Source organism: Podarcis vaucheri, assembly GCF_965113315.1.
Source record: "Podarcis vaucheri genome assembly, chromosome: 3".
NCBI classification, from domain to species: Eukaryota; Metazoa; Chordata; class Lepidosauria; order Squamata; family Lacertidae; genus Podarcis; species Podarcis vaucheri.
Genome location: NC_138761.1, coordinates 1,043,630 through 1,061,081, shown reverse-complemented (window position 1 = coordinate 1,061,081; position 17,452 = coordinate 1,043,630). Strand labels below are relative to the sequence as shown.

At 52.2% G+C, this 17,452-nt stretch overlaps 2 protein-coding genes across 3 annotated transcripts in view; one reads left to right on the top strand and one right to left on the bottom strand.

Moving 5' to 3' along the window:
* ABHD1 (abhydrolase domain containing 1) overlaps window positions 1-17,452 on the top strand; it is a 128,826-nt gene that overhangs the window by 41,425 nt on the left and 69,949 nt on the right. The window lies entirely within an intron of this gene.
* LOC309529408 (cGMP-dependent protein kinase 1-like) overlaps window positions 5,710-17,452 on the bottom strand; it is a 36,925-nt gene continuing 25,182 nt past the window's right edge. For both annotated transcript variants that reach the window (XM_082217526.1, XM_082217525.1), the window contains exons 15-21: window positions 16,397-16,486; window positions 14,221-14,362; window positions 12,821-12,984; window positions 11,112-11,228; window positions 10,920-10,982; window positions 6,216-6,291; window positions 5,710-6,118 (exon numbers count right to left, since the gene is read on the bottom strand). In XM_082217526.1, coding sequence (XP_082073652.1) covers window positions 6,029-6,118; window positions 6,216-6,291; window positions 10,920-10,982; window positions 11,112-11,228; window positions 12,821-12,984; window positions 14,221-14,362; window positions 16,397-16,486 — 742 coding nt within the window. In that variant the 3' untranslated portion in view covers window positions 5,710-6,028. The remainder of the gene's footprint in view (window positions 6,119-6,215; window positions 6,292-10,919; window positions 10,983-11,111; window positions 11,229-12,820; window positions 12,985-14,220; window positions 14,363-16,396; window positions 16,487-17,452) is intronic.

The following is a 17,452-nucleotide window of genomic DNA, read 5'->3' as shown; positions in this document are numbered from 1 at the left end:
ACTGATAGAATTCGTCAGGGTGTGCTGTGAGTATGTGTGAAAACAGTCAAGAACCAGGGATCGCCAGGGATGCACATCCAGGTGGTGGAGACGTCGGGCATCATCCTGGCGCCTGGACATCTTCACTGGGTCACAAGAGGCCGATAGCCAGGTGCAAAATGTGCCTGGTGAATTTCAAACACTGCCCAGGACCCTCTGATGATGATGTCAGACACCAACCGCTTGTTCGTGAGTTGCAGAAAGAGACGGGGGCAGGATTTGATCTCCTTCCTCAGTGAAGGTGGCCTTCCACTCCAGTCTTCTGGCCATGGAAGGATTGAGAATCAGCGTTGGGGAAGTTGATACCCAACTTAAAACAGTTAATTTTAAACTGTTATTTCACCAGCTGCCCAGCTCTTGCGTTCCTGCTCTTTCCACCTGCGAACAAGGCAACACCTCCCTCAGCTGGCCTCCAGGACATTTAAATGCCATCACAACCTTGGCCTGAGGCAAAGGATCCTTATTTCTTCCCTTCCCTACCTTCATATCCCACCTTCCTTCTGGCGGTGGAACCCAGGGAGGCTTGGTGGGGGTCTCCCATCCAGGCACTGACCAGACTCAGACCTGCTTAGCTTCAGAGAGGTACTGGCTCTCCCTTCAGAAAAACAGGTGGTCCTTTGACTCCTCTTCACTGGAGCTTTTTATACAGAGGTTGGGGGGGGTAAATATTAGGGATCCATTCACTGTGGTACCTGCATTGCAGGGGTTGGGCTGAATGACCTTTGGGGGTCCCTTCCACCTTTACTGTTCTGATTCAGACATGCCACTCTCTCCCCTATTCCCAGCCCCACATATATAACCCTCAAAGCCCTCTGGGGCCTTGCCTGGCCGCACCCGACTTTTTTCTCTGCCCTTTGACCCCGAGGATACCAGCCCCCTTTGACCTCCCTCCTTACCCCCCCAATGCCACCCAAAGCACCTGTGTCAAGCCCTCTTCTCCCCTCCAAGCTCCCCTTTTCTGTGAAGTCCTTGCCCCAAGCCCCTATCCATGCGCTGGCTCCTGGTGGAGTACAGGATCAGGTTCAAGGTGCAGGTTTTGACCTTTAAAGCCCTACACTGCCTAGGACCCTTGTACCTACGGGACCGCCTCTCCTGGTATGTCCTATGGAGGACCTTATGGTCTTCAAACAAAAACGTCTTGGAGCCACAGGGAGGTTAGGCTGGCCTCAACCAGAGCCAGGGCCTTTTTGGCCGTGGCCCCGATCTGATGGAATGCTGTGTCACAAGAGACTAGGGCCCTGCGGGACTTGACATCTTTCGGCAGGGCCTGCAAGACAGAGCTGTTTGGCCAGGCCTTTGGCCAAGGCACAGTCTGACCCCCTCCTTCTGTAATCCTCATAGAACGCTGGCCCAATAGTTGCCATTAATTTGATTTTGAATTGATTTTAGAATGAATTGATTTTAGAATGCTGTGCTACTTTTATTGCTGTTAGCGGCTCTGAGCTTGGCTTCAGCTGGGGAGGGCAGGATATAAATAAAATTATTATTGTTGTTGTTGTTGTTTAGTCGTTTAGTCGTGTCTGCCTCTTCATGACCCCCTGGACCAGAGCATGCCAGGCCCTCCTGTCTTCCACTGCCTCCCTCATGCTGGTAGCTTCGAGAACACTGTCCCACCATCTCGTCCTCTGCCGTCCCCTTCTCCTTGTGCCCTCCATCTTTCCCAACATCAGGGTCTTTTCCAGGGAGTCTTCTCTTCTCCTGAGGTGGCCAAAGTCTTGGAGCCTTAGCTTCAGGATCTGTCCTTCCAGTGAGCACTCAGGGCTGATTTCCTTCAGAATGGAGAGGTTGGATTTTCTTGCAGTCCATGGGACTCTCAAGAGTCTCCTCCAGCACCAGAATTCAAATAATTATTATTATTATTATTATTATTATTATTATTATTATTATTATTATTATTATCATCATCATCATCCAGAAACGCGGCAGATCCTGCCCTGCCCTGCTCCCGACGCCCCTTCCACTTGGCACCTCAAGAGTTGCGCCCGCGTGGCTGTCAGGCCGTCCCCAGGAATGACCCACGGAATGGGGCGCCCGGGAAGAGAAAGCCTTGCTGCCCAGCCAAGACAAAGACCCCCCCCCCTCTTGGTGCGGGTCCTGCGTCCGCAAGAGGCAGCGGGGCAGAGATGGAGGGAGTGGACGGAGCTCCTTCCACCGGGAGCTGGAAACTCACTTCTAGGGGGAGGCACTTGGGGGGTTTGCCAGCAAGGAGGGGGCTGGGGCGCTGCAGCCAGGCTTCCCTGTCAGGCGTCAGGAGGCGCCTCCCCGCCCCCCCCCCCCCCGTCGACACGATTCACAGTTTACCTTGGAAACCAGGAGTGAGTGACTAAGATGCTAAATCTTTTCAGAGGCGCTGAAGCCCTTGTCGTCTCTCTTTCAGAGCAGGTGGAGCATGCAGCGTTTGTTCCCCGAGGCAATTTCAGCTCCGCAAAAGCTATTCTTCTCGGGGGTTTTAAATAAATTTGATTGAAGTGCTTTGCTTTCAAGCTGTGTTTGCAGTCGTGGTTCTCCCTGCAGCCGCGAACGGAGGCAGGAGTGGCCGCCGGCTTGGCACGGAGACGGATTAGTGCGCCCTGGATGGCACGCAACGCGGCACCGGGTGACCCCCCCATCCCCAGCAGCCTAGCTTGGGGGGCTCCTCAGATGGTGCCCCCCTTCCACAGCTGTCAACTTTTCCCTTTTCTTGCGAGGAATCCTATTCGGAATAAGGGAATTTCCCTTTCAAAAAGGGAAACGTGGACAGCTATGCTCTTCCCCGCCTGTCCTGGAGGGGTGAATCTTGCGCACCTGTTCGCTAAAATGCAGCAATGTAGCCCTTTCAGATCGAGCCATTTCAAAACCACTGTCTTACTTCATCTATTTTTCTTCAGGTGACAGAGGCCCCCTTAAAAAGAAAAAGGAAGAACTAGACCAGGGGTCTGCAACCCGCGGCTCCGGAGCCGCATGTGGCTCTTTTACACCTTTGCCGTGGCTCCGGGCACGGGGAGGAGGCGCATTGTGCGCCCTGACACTCCCCACTGTGGCGGGCGCTGTACTGGCTGTGACGTTGCATGGGGGCGGTGCGTGTGTTAGTCACACACCGTCCCGACATCACCTTCCCGGTTTTGCGGCTCCCAGTTTTCCCCCCCTTCGGAAACGGGTCCAAGTGGCTCTTTTTGTCTTAAAGGTTGCAGACCCCTGAACTAGACTAAAAGCTCCCCCCGCAACCCGTTTTGTGGAGCATAAGTTATGCTATTTATTTATATTCTTTAAATGGTTCTTGTAGGAGGATCAGGGCTACTTACTCCCGAGAAAGAGAGAATAATATTAATAATCTATTATTTGTATCTCACCCATCTGGCTTTCCCCAGCCACTCTGGGCAGCTTCCAACAAAGAAGAAGAAATGGTCTCTTATGACCAGTGCTTTTTTCGGGGGGCGGGGCGGGGCGGCATACCCCTAAACATTTTGTGAATCTTTGTACTTTTGTCCATTTACTGTATTTATTTTTCCCGATTTGAACTATAAAATGGTGATTTCCTTGAGTCAAAAGGGGAGTACCCTAAACATTGTTTACTAGGAAAAAAGCACTGCTTATGACCAGATGGAACCTGAAGCCACAGCAGAGTCTAAGTTGGGGGACCTGGTGCGTAGCCTCCAACATTTCTCTGATGCTATTCCTCTAGCAAAAGAGGTGCCGGGACTCGCCATGAACGCCTCCCTCATTCTCTTAGAGCGGGGGTAGGCAAACTAAGGCCCGGGGGCCAGATGCGGCCCAGTCGCCTTCTCAATCCAGCTCACAGACCGGGAATCAGTGTGTTTTTTTATTACATGAGTAGAATGTGTCCTTTTATTTAAAATGCATCTCTGGGTTATTTGTGGGGGCATAGGAATGTGTTCATTTCCCCCCAAAAAATATAGTCCAGCCCCCCACAAGGTCTGAGGGACGGTGGACTGGCCCCCTGCTGAAAAAGGTTGCAGACCCCTTAAAGGGAGGTGCCGCAACAGAGCTCCTGTGAGCTCCAGCTGGGGAAAAAATCCCTGGGGATGTCCTCTTCCACACCCACCAATATTTCTCCCATGAAAATAGGGACATCCTAAGGGGGGGGGGAGCAGAGACGTCACCTTGCCAACAAAGGTGTGTACAGTTCAAGCTCTGGTTTTCCCAGTAGTGATGTATGGAAGTGAGAGCTGGACCATAAAGAAAGCTGATCGCCAAAGAATGGATGCTTTTGAATTCTGGTGCTGGAGGAGACTCTTGAGAGTCCCATGGACTGCAAGAAGATCACACCTCTCCATTCTGAAGGAAATCAGCCCTGAGTGCTCACTGGAAGGACAGATCCTGAAGCTGAGGCTCCAAGACTTTGGCCACCTCATGAGAAGAGAAGACTCCCTGGAAAATACCCTGATGTTGGGAAAGATGGAGGGCACAAGGAGAAGGGGACGACGGAGGACGAGATGGTGGGACAGTGTTCTCAAAGCTACCAGCATGAGTTTGACCCAACTGCGGGAGGCAGTGGAAGACAGGAGTGCCTGGCCTGCTCTGGTCCAGGGGGTCACGAAGAGGCGGACACGACTAAACGACTCAACAACAACAACAAAGGAAAAATGGGACAATCTGGGATCAAACCAGAAAAAGGGACAGTTTCTGTAAATCTGGGGTGGTGGGGAGAGACACGCCTGGGGGAGGGGCCTGCTGGTGCCCCTGTGGTATTGCTGGGCTCCAATTCCCATCAGCCCTAATCACTGGTCTGCTGGCTGCAGAGACTGCTGGGAGGTAGAATCCAGCAACATCTGGAAGGCCCCTCGATCCTGCCTTAGGCGGAGAATGCAAGAACATAAGAAGAGCCTTTAGCTGGATCAGGCCAGTGGCTCATCTAGTCTGGCTCCCTCTTCTCACAGTGCCAGTCAGATGCCCTTTGTGGGAAACCAGCAAGCAGGATTCAAACACAGGATCTCTCTCTTGCTGACTCTGACTGGGGAGGGCCTTGAATTGGTCTCATTCTCTTTTAAAACTATCCAGCTTGGTGGCCATCACTGCCTCCTGTGGCAGGGAGTTCCCCAGTTTAACTCTGTGCTGTGTGATGAAGGGCTTCCTTATATCTCTCCTGAATCTCCCCGCCTTCAGCTTCACTCAATATCCAAGTTCCAGCATTATGAGAGTGGAAGAAAAAACATTTCTGTAGCTACTTTCTCCAAGCCAGGCCTAATTTTATATCAAGTCGCCTCTTCCTGGCCTTTTCTCTAAACCGAAATGTCCCAAACGCTGCAGCTTTTGCTCTGTCCCCTCAGTCACTTTGAACCTTTTCCAAATCTACAATCTCCTGTTCATAGCTGTCAACTTACAAATTTGAAAATAAGGGACCAGCAGCCTCGAAAATAAGGGATCAGCAGCCGAAATAAGGGATTTTCCGGGCACAGGTATGTTCAACTTCTGAGCCCCTCCGAGCCAAAGGCAGAAAGCCCAGCCAGCAGCCAAACGAAGCCTCATCAATAAGGGACAGTGGCGGGAATGTCCCGCCAAATAAGGGACACTTGACAGCTATGCTCCTGTCTGAGGTGAGGTGACCAGAATGGCACACAGTGTATTCCAAATGTCGTTGCACCTGGTGAGCTGGGGGAGACAGAATACGGACCAGCCGCAGCCCCCCCCCTGCATGCCCAAATCGCAGAGGAGGAGGCAGGGGCCAGACTGTTCCCTGAACTAATTTTATTTTCCACATTGAGCAGGACGAGACAAGGCAGATTGGAGGTTTCCCCCTTTCACAGTGACTCTGCCCACTGCAGCCATCAGCTCCCAGACAAGGCAGTTGTGGGGGAAGAGGAAGGGACACACGAGAGCCTTGGCCAAGCACTGGGGGCAGGGGGCTGAGGACATCCGGGCTGGGGGGCCCCTGCTGAAAAGCATTTCGAGGGGAGAGAGAGGCTGCGGGGGCTCCCTCTCAGCTGCGGCTCCAGTCTGTGGGGTCAGAGGAAGGGTCTTCCTGCCCTCCCCCCTCTGCGGTTCCAGGAGCTTAGAAGTCTTCGTCCCAGCCAGAAAACTCCTCTTCGGGCTGCTGCTGCCGGGAGACCGAGAAGCGCTTGAAGTTGACGTAGGGGGAGCCCTGGAGGAGGAGGGGAAAGTAGGCAGTCGTGAGGGTGGACGGCAGCTGGAGGGGAGTCCTTGCTGCCCCAAACGAGCCCCTCGCTCCCAGCCAATACCTGCTTGAGCAGAACGGTGGTGGGGGCCTCGATCTGACGCAGCGCCAGCTTTTTCCAGGAGAGGGAGCTGAACCACCTGCGGAGGGAAGGCAAGGCAAGGGTCAGCGGGTTGGAAGATTCAGGACAGAGCAATGAAAATCCTTCATCACCCAACACATAGTCAAAACTGGGACTTCCGGGTTAGCGCCTCCGGCAACGGCAGATTTCCTCTGATCGGGAGGAATCCGCTCCGTGGAAACTAGGGTCTGGACCGCCACGGCGAGGCGGAGACCCATTAAAAACCACAGGTGGGAGAAGCCTGTGGACATGGGATTCGGCTGGCACCTTTCGCATCTCCCCTACTCGCGGGGAAACCCGGTTTTGGGGATCCGGAGCGACGTGGGGTGAGTGGTGCGGTGCTTCGAATCGACTGCTTTTTTCACGGAGTGAAGCCGCATTGCTGTTGCCGGAGAGCGCTGACTTTTTCCTGTGGACAATTGGACTTTAAACAACTACCCGTGAGTAGAATGGAAAATTGGATCTCTAAACATCTTAATTTGGCAACGAAACGGGAAGGTTTCAAACAGGAAGTCCGCCTTCCTCTTTTGTAAATAGATCAAAGCAAAGACGTTGTAAGCTAAAGTCTGGAAAGTGTTTTGTAAAGGATTAAATCTCCATCGGCTAAAATTACTAAACTTCCCTTGGAAGCAGGAGAAGAGGGGGGAAATTCTAGATCATTTAAGCCTGCAGGAGAGAGAGTGAAGAAAGTTAAATCACCACCATTTCAAACCTGGGAATGGGCTGCCAGTAATATTGACGTTTTGGGAAAGTTCATTGACTGTGAATAAAATGTATGTTGACAGATAGTTAAATAAGAGAAATATATTGTTTCCATTGTTTCCTTTTGCACTTAAAAGGAGCAAAAAAAGTAACTGAAAATAACTAATTCTGTCACTGGATCTGCGTTTGATGGATACAAATAGAAATTGTTTCCCCTAGAGGGAGCTTTTGAAACTGTTGCAGGAGTGGAGCTGGGGAATTTTCCAGCTGCAGAGATTAAAGAGCGTGAGAATCAGAGTCTGACCTTGGACAAGAATGTTGACAGAAGAAGCCTTAGTGATTGCATTTTGCAAGACAAGTGCTTTATTGGAACAGCTTCATGAGAAGACGGATGTGTGGATTAATAAAATTGACAATTTTGGGACAAAAAATGACTGAGTTGGGACAAAAAGGGAATATCTATACAGAAATTACTCAGGAATTGACCCAGGAATCTGTTTTGACATGGCAAGCTGTGGAGAAGACAAAGGAGAAAGTTGTTGCTGAACCTCAAGTAATTCAAGTGGAGAGAGCCCCGGCCTCACAGAAGCAATTTGATGATCATAAGCCGTTGCCCTTTATGATCAAATCTAGAGAAAGCCAGATTTGGTGGGATGGAGCCCTGCTTGGATTGGAGAAGGAAAGTTGGATAGATCCTCCTATGCAGGGATGCTCTGGCCTTTGGGATCTGGATTTGGGTCAGGGGGAGAGTGGCGCTCTGAAATATCTTTGGGACTTTAGTTTTGACTATGGAGAATGGGCTGACCCGTCGAGAAGGAATAAAGACACTGCTAGGTTGGATGGGGGACACCTGGCTTGAGAGCAGTACATGTGAAAAGGATCTAGGAGTCTTGGTTGACCACAAACTTGACATGAGCCAACAGTGTGACGCGGCAGCTAAAAAAGCCAATGCAATTCTGGGCTGCATCAATAGGAGTATAGCATCTAGATCAGTGTTTCCCAACCTTTTTTGGGCAAAGGCACACTTGTTTGATGAAAAAAAATCTCGAGGCACACCACCATTACAGCCCCGTGACGTCAGCGCGCAGCGTCACGCCGGGAGGGACGCACGAAAGTGTAAGTTTCAATTTTTCCCCCTCCCCCTTGCCGGGGAACCTCCAAGCTTTGAGGGTGGGGGGGGAGGAGGCAGCAAAGCGAGGGACTGAGGGACTCTTCCAACGACAAGGGTTGGGGAAGAAGAGAAAGGGCTATTCCGCTCCAGTCACGGGAGGGGAATATGTACTGGCCCAACTGGTGTGCGGTCTTCGGAAAGCGGGGTGCGGGAAGGAAGCCTAGGCTCGGGGTCCACCGACCTTGGCGGAGAAAGGCAACAACCGGAGCCGATGACGAGCCGGCGCATGCGTGCAGCGGCTGGCCTCGAGCTCGGGAAGCTGCGCGCGGCGATGTTGACGCGGGGCGCGCGAGAGCTTGGGGGCGGGGGGGCGGGAGAGAGAGAGAAAGAGTTGGCAGCACCAGGCGCTGTTACTTATTGCGCTGCAGACGCTGCCAGCAAATGCGGTGGTTGTGCGGCGGCCGCCGCCGCAGAACGTCCTCGTCAGTCAGCTGAGCTGCCTGGCGGCGTAGGGAGCCGAGGGGCGGGGCTTCCTTTCTGAAGGAGCTGAGGGTGGGGGTGCTCCGGCGCCTTCGGCGAAACGGCGCCGGCCCAGAGCGCTTCTAGGAGGCTGCCTTTGTGCGCGACGTAAAGCCCTCTTTCCCTGCCTCCAGCCCCGTGTCACCTGTGGAAAAGGGGGCTGGATCCAGTGACGCAACTCGGAAAACTGTTAGGGAAGCCAGAGCAGGAAAGTGAGTGGGGGGCGTCGCCGCCGCTTTAACCCACGTTTCCTTTTTGAAAGAGAAACTTAAGTCAGTGTTTCCCAACCTTTTTTGGACTTGCCCGCCTCCCTCCAGGCAACATCTCGCGGCACACCAGGCAACATCTCGCGGCACACTAGTGTGCCGCAGAACACTGGTTGGGAAACACTGATCTAGATCAAGGGAAGTAATAGTGCCACTGTATTCTGCTCTGGTCAGACCTCACCTGGAGTACTGTGTCCAGTTCTGGGCACCACAGTTCAAGAAGGACACTGACAAACTGGAACGTGTCCAGAGGAGGGCAACCAAAATGGTCAAAGGCCTGGAAACGATGCCTTATGAGGAACGGCTAAGGGAGCTGGGCATGTTTAGCCTGGAGAAGAGGAGGTTAAGGGGTGATATGATAGCCATGTTCAAATGTATAAAAGGATGTCACATAGAGGAGGGAGAAAGGTTGTTTTCTGCTGCTCCGGAGAAGCGGACACGGAGCAATGGATCCAAACTACAAGAAAGAAGATTCCACCTAAACATTAGGAAGAACTTCCTGACAGTAAGAGCTGTTTGACAGTGGAATTTGGTGCCAAGGAGTGTGGTGGAGTCTCCTCCTTTGGAGGTCTTTAAGCAGAGGCTTGACAACCATATGTCAGGGGTGCTCTGATGGTGTTTCCTGCTTGGCAGGGGGTTGGACTTGATGGCCCTTGGGGTCTCTTCCAACTCTATGATTCTATGATTCTATGAACTCTGTATGTGTATGGTGGTACTGTGGTAGTCGAACGGCTTGGCTCCCGAACAAATCGGCTCCCAAACGCCGCAAACCCGGAAGTGAGTGTTCCGGTTTGCAAACGTTTTTCAGAAGCCAAACGTCCGATGTGGCTTCTGCGGCTTCCGATTGAGTGCATGAAGTTCCTGCAGCCAATCGTAAGCCACGCCTTGGTTTTCGAACGGTTTCGGGAGTCGAACAGACTCCCGGAATGGATTAAGTTTGAGAACCAAGGTAGCACTGTACTGCTAAAAGAATAGCATGGTATGGAAAGTTCCATGGAGCTGAGCTAAACCTCTCAAGAGTTTAGGTGAGAGCGCATCTCTGCTAGCTCTCAGGAGGTGTTTAACTTAGGTCACATGACAGCATTCAGTTACAAGTCTCCCTTTTGGGTGTGTTGGTCTTGGTTCTGAAAGCAGCTAAGGATCCTCTCTGTTTAGGGACACAGCCTCTGGCTAATGCAGACTGGGTCTGGCGAGGCGGAGCTTTGATTTCAGCTCTGGAGGAAGACAATTCATATTTCTAAGATGTTCTATCTGATTGCTAGGATCAGCACACGATATTATGCAACTATCCGGATGTAACGTTATCAATTTAAGTTTGTTTTGCTGCGAGTTCTGTTAGTAAAGCTTTTGAACCATATTTTTCACCCAATTTTTATTTCAAAAACAGTCAGTTTTGAGTCATCCTATGGCTTCCAAATGTGCCATATCAATACTGTAAAATTAATGAATGTTAAAGGGATGTTGGAATGAAAATAAGCGGTATTGATAAAAAGATTAACAAGAATATGTAAATATGGATGGACAATGATTGGAAATATATAGTTATAATAGGTTAAGATATTAAGTGAAGATAAATGATAGAGGGTAAGGATTTGCTGAATTAACTATGTGAACTGGAATACAAAAAAGGGGGTGTGTGAGGAGGTCAGAAAACAAGTAAATGAAATATAAGACATGAAAATATGGATTTTTCTCTATTTTTTACTTTTTTTACTTTTTATGTATTTTGTTTTTGTATTTTTGTATTTCTTTTTCTCTTATTATTGTTATTCTTTTTCTATTTCCTATTTTTAATTTTGTAACTTTATATTGTCTGTAAAATTTAATAAATATCATTAAAAAAAAACAAATGTGCCATATCAATAATCACAGCTTCCTAAGTCCCCGCCCCTCGCCCTGGTGCTGGCTGGGGCTGATGGGAGTTGTAGTTCAAAACAGCTGGAAGGCGCCAGGTGCAGGAAGGCCAAAGGCGGGAAGAGAAACCCTCGGCCTCTCCTGCGCCTCCTGCTGGCGGAGACAGGCACTGCAGCTTCTGCCCTGTGGACTCACCTGTGCTTACGGATGCCACGGATGCCGCTGCTGGTATTGCCCAGGCGCTGCCCTGGCCTGCGCCTGCCATAAAGACCGGGGGGGGGGGGAGAGAAGAAGAGGAGGTTCAGCTTCATTCCTTTGCGCATGACACATGCACTTTCCGTGCGATAAGAGGGGAGGCCCCCCCCTGAAGCTGGTGGGGAGACACACCTGCACAGCTTGGCCACGAGGGAGCAGGCAGACTCGCTCACAAACACCGGGAAGGAGAATATGCCGTCCATGATCTTGCTGTAGATCTTCTGAGGCTCGGCGCTGTGGAAGGGGGGCCTTGGGGTGGGGGAGACAGGGGAAGCCGGCGTGAATTTTATTCTATCAACGACACCGTTGCAACGTCCAAGGGGGCTTTTACTTGGGCAGCAGCCTCTGGGAACCCCTAAAAGCAGAGTTCAGGGGCAGCGGCGGAGCAAGCCGGTGCAGGACGCCCCGTGGGGCCTCCAAGGAGTCTGCCTGCCCCCTTCCACTCAGCTGCCCAACTCCCGTTTGGGGAGTGCGGAGCCTGCAAGCACCACAACCACTGCGTCTCTCCCAGGAGAGACGCGTGGCCTGCGCTGCGGTGAGTTCCACCCTGCATTCTGTCACCCCCCTCAGTGGTGACACCCAGGGTGGACCACCCCCACCTCCTCCCCTTTCTCCACCCTGCCCAGGGGTCTACGGGTCACAGTGAGGCAGGCATTCTCTCACCTTCTCTACGCTTCACACAGGCAGAGAAATTTAGTCACCTTCCCAGAGAAGGAAGCCTGCCTGGCCAGAGCTGGCTGCCTGGTTCTGAGAGAAGATCAGGGTGACTCCTCTCTCTCCAGCTCAAGGCCAAGAGTTTGCCCTTTGCAAACTTTCTCAGCTCATTGTTAACACAGCTCTCAGAAGGAGATTCTCCAAATCCCCGTTTTCACGTTTCTTCCTATCTAGGTTACCTGTCTGTGTATGTACAGGGTTGCCCCCCGCCCCCCATTTCACTGCTTTGGTCAAAACCACGCGTAGGTAAACTAAGGCCCTGGGGGCCGGATCCAGCCCAATCACCTTCTAAATCCAGCCCACAGACAGTCCAGGAATCAGCGTGTTTTTACATACGTAGAATGTGTCCTTTTATTTAAAATGCATCTCTGGGTTATTTGTGGGCCATAGGAACTCGTTCATTATTTCCCCCCCAAAAAAGATAGTCCAGCCCCCCACAAGGTCTGAGGAATGGTGGACCAGCCCCCTGCTGAAAATGTTTGCTGACCCCTGGTCAAAACTGAAGCGGGTGGGTTCTAGCGAGATCTCACAAGATTTCAAGGAGATCTTGTGAGGTTTTGGCAAGATCCTGTGGAGCGCACAAGATCGAGCAAGACTTCTGTGGTATCTCGCCAGGAGCCGTTATCGCAGTGGGGCTGCCCTTGGGGTTGCTGCCTCTTGGGGTTCCCCACCTGCAGTGGCTGCCTCAGCCTGCCCCATGGGGGGGGGGGTCAGCCCTGAATATGTTGATGCACCAAAAAGCCAGGAGGTGGTGCTGAGCACCTCTGTGGCCCCCAAAGCCACTCCCTGACCCCCAAGGTTTCCCCTTCCTTGCAACCGGCTCCCATCCCTCCCCCAAACCACAAGAGATCCCTCTGCACCAACTAGAAGGAGCTGAGCGAGAGGGCGCTGTGGCCTTCCTGGAGGCAATCTGGGGTGCCCCCCCCCTTTGCAGCACTGTAGCCCCTTCCCCTGCTGGGCTCAGCTGGCAGCTCTGGCACCCCCAAACTTTAGGGTGCACCCATTGCTTTGTCCTTCCTGTGTTTTCTCCCCACCGCCCCGCCCCACAACTGCTGCTGGAAGTGAGGAGAACACAGCACAAGGCCCCCCCCCATAATCTTGTGCATATGGGGGGGTCCATGTCTCACCGCCCGACAAGCATCTCAAAGATGAGGACGCCCAGGGTCCAAAAGTCCACGGCAAAGTCGTGCCCCTCGTGGCGGAGGATCTCGGGAGCCAGATATTCGGGGGTCCCGCAGAAGGAGTAGGTCTTCTCCCCCCGCCTCAGCGCCTTGGCAAAGCCAAAGTCCACCTGCAGAGAAGAAGAAAGCGGCTGGATCAGGCCCAGGAGTCCAGCATCCTGTTCTCACAGTTGCTGACCAGATGCCCCAAGCGGAAACCCGCAAGCACTCTCCCGTTGTGTCCCCCACTGTCTGGCATTCAGAAGTAGACTGCACCTGCGTATGGAGGTTCTGCTCTTGCAGTAGTTGTCCTAATGGATCGTGCCAATGATCCTTTCTCTCAGTGGCCGACGAGGGGCCCCAATGGGGCCCCAATAATGCAGAGAGAGAGAGTTATGCTGACACACACACACCGACACCGCCCAGACCTCTTACTTGAAGACGGTTGGACTTATTTCCAAATAAATGTGCAGAGGGATGCACTGTTACTGGGTAATGTCAAAACCAAATTTATTGGAGCTGAAGCTGCCCACTCGGCCAGACACAGGAAGGGTTTATCCTCAACCAACAGGTGTGCCCACGCACAGGTGCAGGTGAGAAAATGGTAAGCTGTGAGGTCAGCCTTGCATACATGGATGGAGTTGCCACATTTGACCTCATCACTTCCCACAGGTAAGGAGGACACAGCACAGCGACCATTAACTGTGACTAATGCCTCCACCCTTCCATTGCCAAGCGAGTTGAGCCTCTCTGTCTCTGCCCTTTCTCCCTGCTGGCATCAATGCCGCCCTTCCCAAGTGGGCGCTCTGCCCCGTGGAGGGTGGTGGCGTTACCTGTGGGGACCAAAAAGGGGGCAGGGGGCTGCGGCAGGTGTAAATGACTATCAGGCATTGGAAAAGCTGGTATCGCTGGATCAAGATAATCAGTTAAACTAAATGATTTTAACTGGATTTTTGAATAAAGGTGGGATTCATGATTACTGTTTTGAATTTCACTGTGCTCTTATTTTCCTTAATGGGTCATGCAAACCCACTATTCTGAAACAGAGTTGAAAGGGACCCCCAAGGTTCATCTAGCTAGCCCCTTGCAATACAGGAATCTCAACTAATGCAGGGGGCACAAGTGGGTGGGGGCCCGAAAAAGTTTGGGAGTCACTGATCTAGAGGGCATTTTCTTCCTGCAGAGCTTCATTTTTTCACATGGAACGTTTGCCTGGCGAAAAGCACCTCTGAGCACATGCAGAGTGTGCTCCCCTTTGCCATCGCCAATGGCCCATCCCCCCACCCTCAGAGGTCAGGGGGGCTTGTTCTGAGGTGCCCACCTGTCCAGAAACCCCTCTGTGCCACCCCCCTGCCCCCCTCTGTTACCAGCTTGACGTAGCCCTTGGCGTCCAGCATCAAGTTCTCTGGCTTCAGGTCGCGATACACGACCCCCTGGGCATGCAGGTAGTCCAGCGCTTCGACCACACAGGCGGAGCAGAAGACGGCCACCGGCTCCGAGAAGCAGCGGCTGGAGGGGCGAGAGGAGGCAGAGCCACGCTCAGAGGCAGGACAGCTGCTTGGCATGCAGATGGCCTCAGGCTCCGTCCCCAGAGGCCCTGGGCAGGGCTGGGGTCCCAGGAAGGCCATTGCTGCCAGTCCGTGTAGGCAATATTGAGCTTGGTGGACTCGGAGTAAAGCAGCTTTCTTGTTCCTGCTTAAACCAACCCTTTAATTCAAAACAAGGAGGACTAGAAACCTGCTTTGCCTTTCGATGAATAGGCCAGCGACAGGACAGCTGCTTTAGCATGCAGAAGGTCTGCCTGCGGCTCAGTCTCCTGCAGCTGCAGGCAGGGCTGGGAAAGGCTCTCTGAGTGAAGCTGCTGCAGATACTGAACTGGAGGGACTCAGAGTCTCGTAGAATTGTAGAGATGGGAGGTACCCAAAGGTCATCTATGCCAACCCCCTGAAATGCAAAGGGTCTCCAATGGTGAAAGGTCGGTTCTTAGGATCAGGCATGATCAGTGTGGGATGTGATCCACTGGGAGCAGTCAAGTACAACATTCTGTATAATGCTAGAGAAGACATGCAAGGGAATGTTTGGTCCAGCCAGTCAAAACTTCCTGTTCCTCCCGGCTGGAGCATCCTTCCTTTTGCATGTGATAGAAGGTGGGCATGACCTCACCTGTCCAGGTAACAAAAGGACGAGTCATGCAGCACTCTCCCTCTTTTCCTTCTTTTCCATCTTCTTTTCGTCAGATGAACTGCTGGCTGCCAGCCAAACAGTCCCTCAGGTAATCTCCCTTATGGGGTAAATCTATTTTTATACGTTTGTAACTTTAAGCCTAAAGGCTGCCTTCAGGGATCACACTGTGCTCTGCCTGATCGTGAGTAAACTATCTTTTTATGGCTTATGAATAAGATTGTGGCGTCTTTGTTCTTTTAAGAGGGTTCAAGAGAGCTTACCAGGAACGTACAACTCAATCTGAGACAGACTGTATACTAGTGAGAGGCTCACACGAGCCTGCAACCAGCTATCTGCTGTGCATGTAAAAAGGGGAATGTAAACTCTGCTGAGGAAAGGAACTTGCTAGCGCAAATTAGGAAGGATATTCACACAGAATATATCCTCTCCTGCCACCCTGAACATTCCCATAATCAGGAGAGGTTAATAACTGTTAGCGCCATTATTGGGGCCACCAGGACTCCCTGCAAGGATGCTTTGCTCTCCTCCCCAAACCCCTGCAAGAAACTCCCAGGGTTAAATCCAGGACTGTTAATGCCAGGACTGTAATGCCCCCCCCTGCCAATGGGGACAGCTTGGGCTTGGGGGCGGGGCCTTCTCCCCTGGGGGCGGGGCTTCTAGTGGCCAGGAGGTGGAGCTACTGCCCAGGGTCCCCTTTGCCCTTCTATGCATCCATTCTATGATTTGTCCCAAGCAGCCTCCTTTCCAGTTCTCAGCCCCCCCCCACCATAGCTGTCAACTTACAGATTTGAAAATAAGGGACCAGCAGCCTCAAAAATAAGGGACCAGCAGCCAAAATAAGGGATTTTCCAAGGGGCACAGGTATGTTCAACTTCTGAGCCCCTCCGAGCCAAAGGCAGAAAGCCCAGCCAGCAGCCAGACGAAGCCTCAAACGGTGGTTCCCACAGCGCAGCAACCCAGCAAATGGGATGCAGCAAGGGAAACCACCGTCACCTCTCCGCTGGGAAGCGCTGAGCAAAGGCGAGTCCCCAGGCAAGGCGGCCGATTTGATTGGCACAAGGCATGCAAGCTCCACCCCCCAGTGGTTCTCAGACTCCTTATTGGGTGAGCAACGCAGCCAAGCAACCCAGTTGGAGCCTCCCACTTTCCTGGCCGGCAGGGAGGGAGGGAGAGGAGCTGCTTCCTTCCTTTGAAACCCGGGAAATTTAAGGGGCATCATCAATAAGGGACAGCAGCGGGGCACGGCGCTGGGGTAAGGGACTGTCCCGCCAAATAAGGGACGCTTGACAGCTATGGCCCCCACCCGCCTGTTGGCATAGCCTGCCCCACATCCCCACCCCTCCCTCTACCCCCACTTACGCCTCGCGCAGCTTGGCCCACAACTCGCCCCCCTGGCAAAACTCCAGCAGCAGGTAGACGTGGCGACTGTCCCGGAAGGTGGCAAAAAGCCTGCAGGAGAGAGACCGATAGAAAAAAGACAGTCACGGGTCTGAGAAATTGCACAAAACAAATGAAATACTGTGAAAATCCCTGAAACGAGAAGTAATCGACTAGAAATATTATCTTGTGGAAATAAACTAAATAATAAGAAAAATCAAAAAGCTTAAGGAAAAATTAGAATTGAACAAAGCCTTAACGGGATGCCGGCTACAAACCTCGTTTCACTGAACTATTCAGTTTCCTCAGAAGGAAAGAGAAAAATCATAAACTTTAAATGAACAAAATTCAAAAAAAGGGTAAAGGTAAAGGTAAAGGTACCCCTGCCCGAACGGGCCAGTCTTGACAGACTCTGGGGTTTGTGCGCCCATCTCACATCTATAGGCCGGGGGCCAGCGCTGTCCGGAGACACTTCCGGGTCACGTGGCCAGCGTGACAAAGCTGCATCTGGCGAGCCAGCGCAGCACACGGAACGCCGTTTACCTTCCCGCTGGTAAGCGGTACCCATTTATCTACTTGCACCCGGGGGTGCTTTCAAACTGCTAGGTTGGCAGGCGCTGGGACCGAGCAGCGGGAGCGCACCCCGCCGCGGGGATTCGAACCGCCGACCTTTCGATCGGCAAGCCCTAGGCGCTGAGGCTTTTACCCACAGCGCCACCCGCGTCCCGTAAAAAAAGGGTAGAACCCCCCCAAAATTCTGAAGTATTATAATCCTGGCTCGGCCGAGGTGAAGCAAACGCAGTAATAAAGGACTGAAGACTCAAAAGTACAAATACTGAATTTACAAAAAAGGTTTGAAAACCTAAATGGCAAGTTTTAAACAAAGCCCAACTTGAAGAAAGCAAAGCACAGTAATAAAGGGTTGAGGAGTCAGCTGTGAAGATTCCAGTGCTGCCCCAGGAACCGGCAGATATAAAACACAATAAAAGACCCAACAGTAAAAGCTTCCCTAGACAGGGCTGCCTCCTAAAAGTTGTA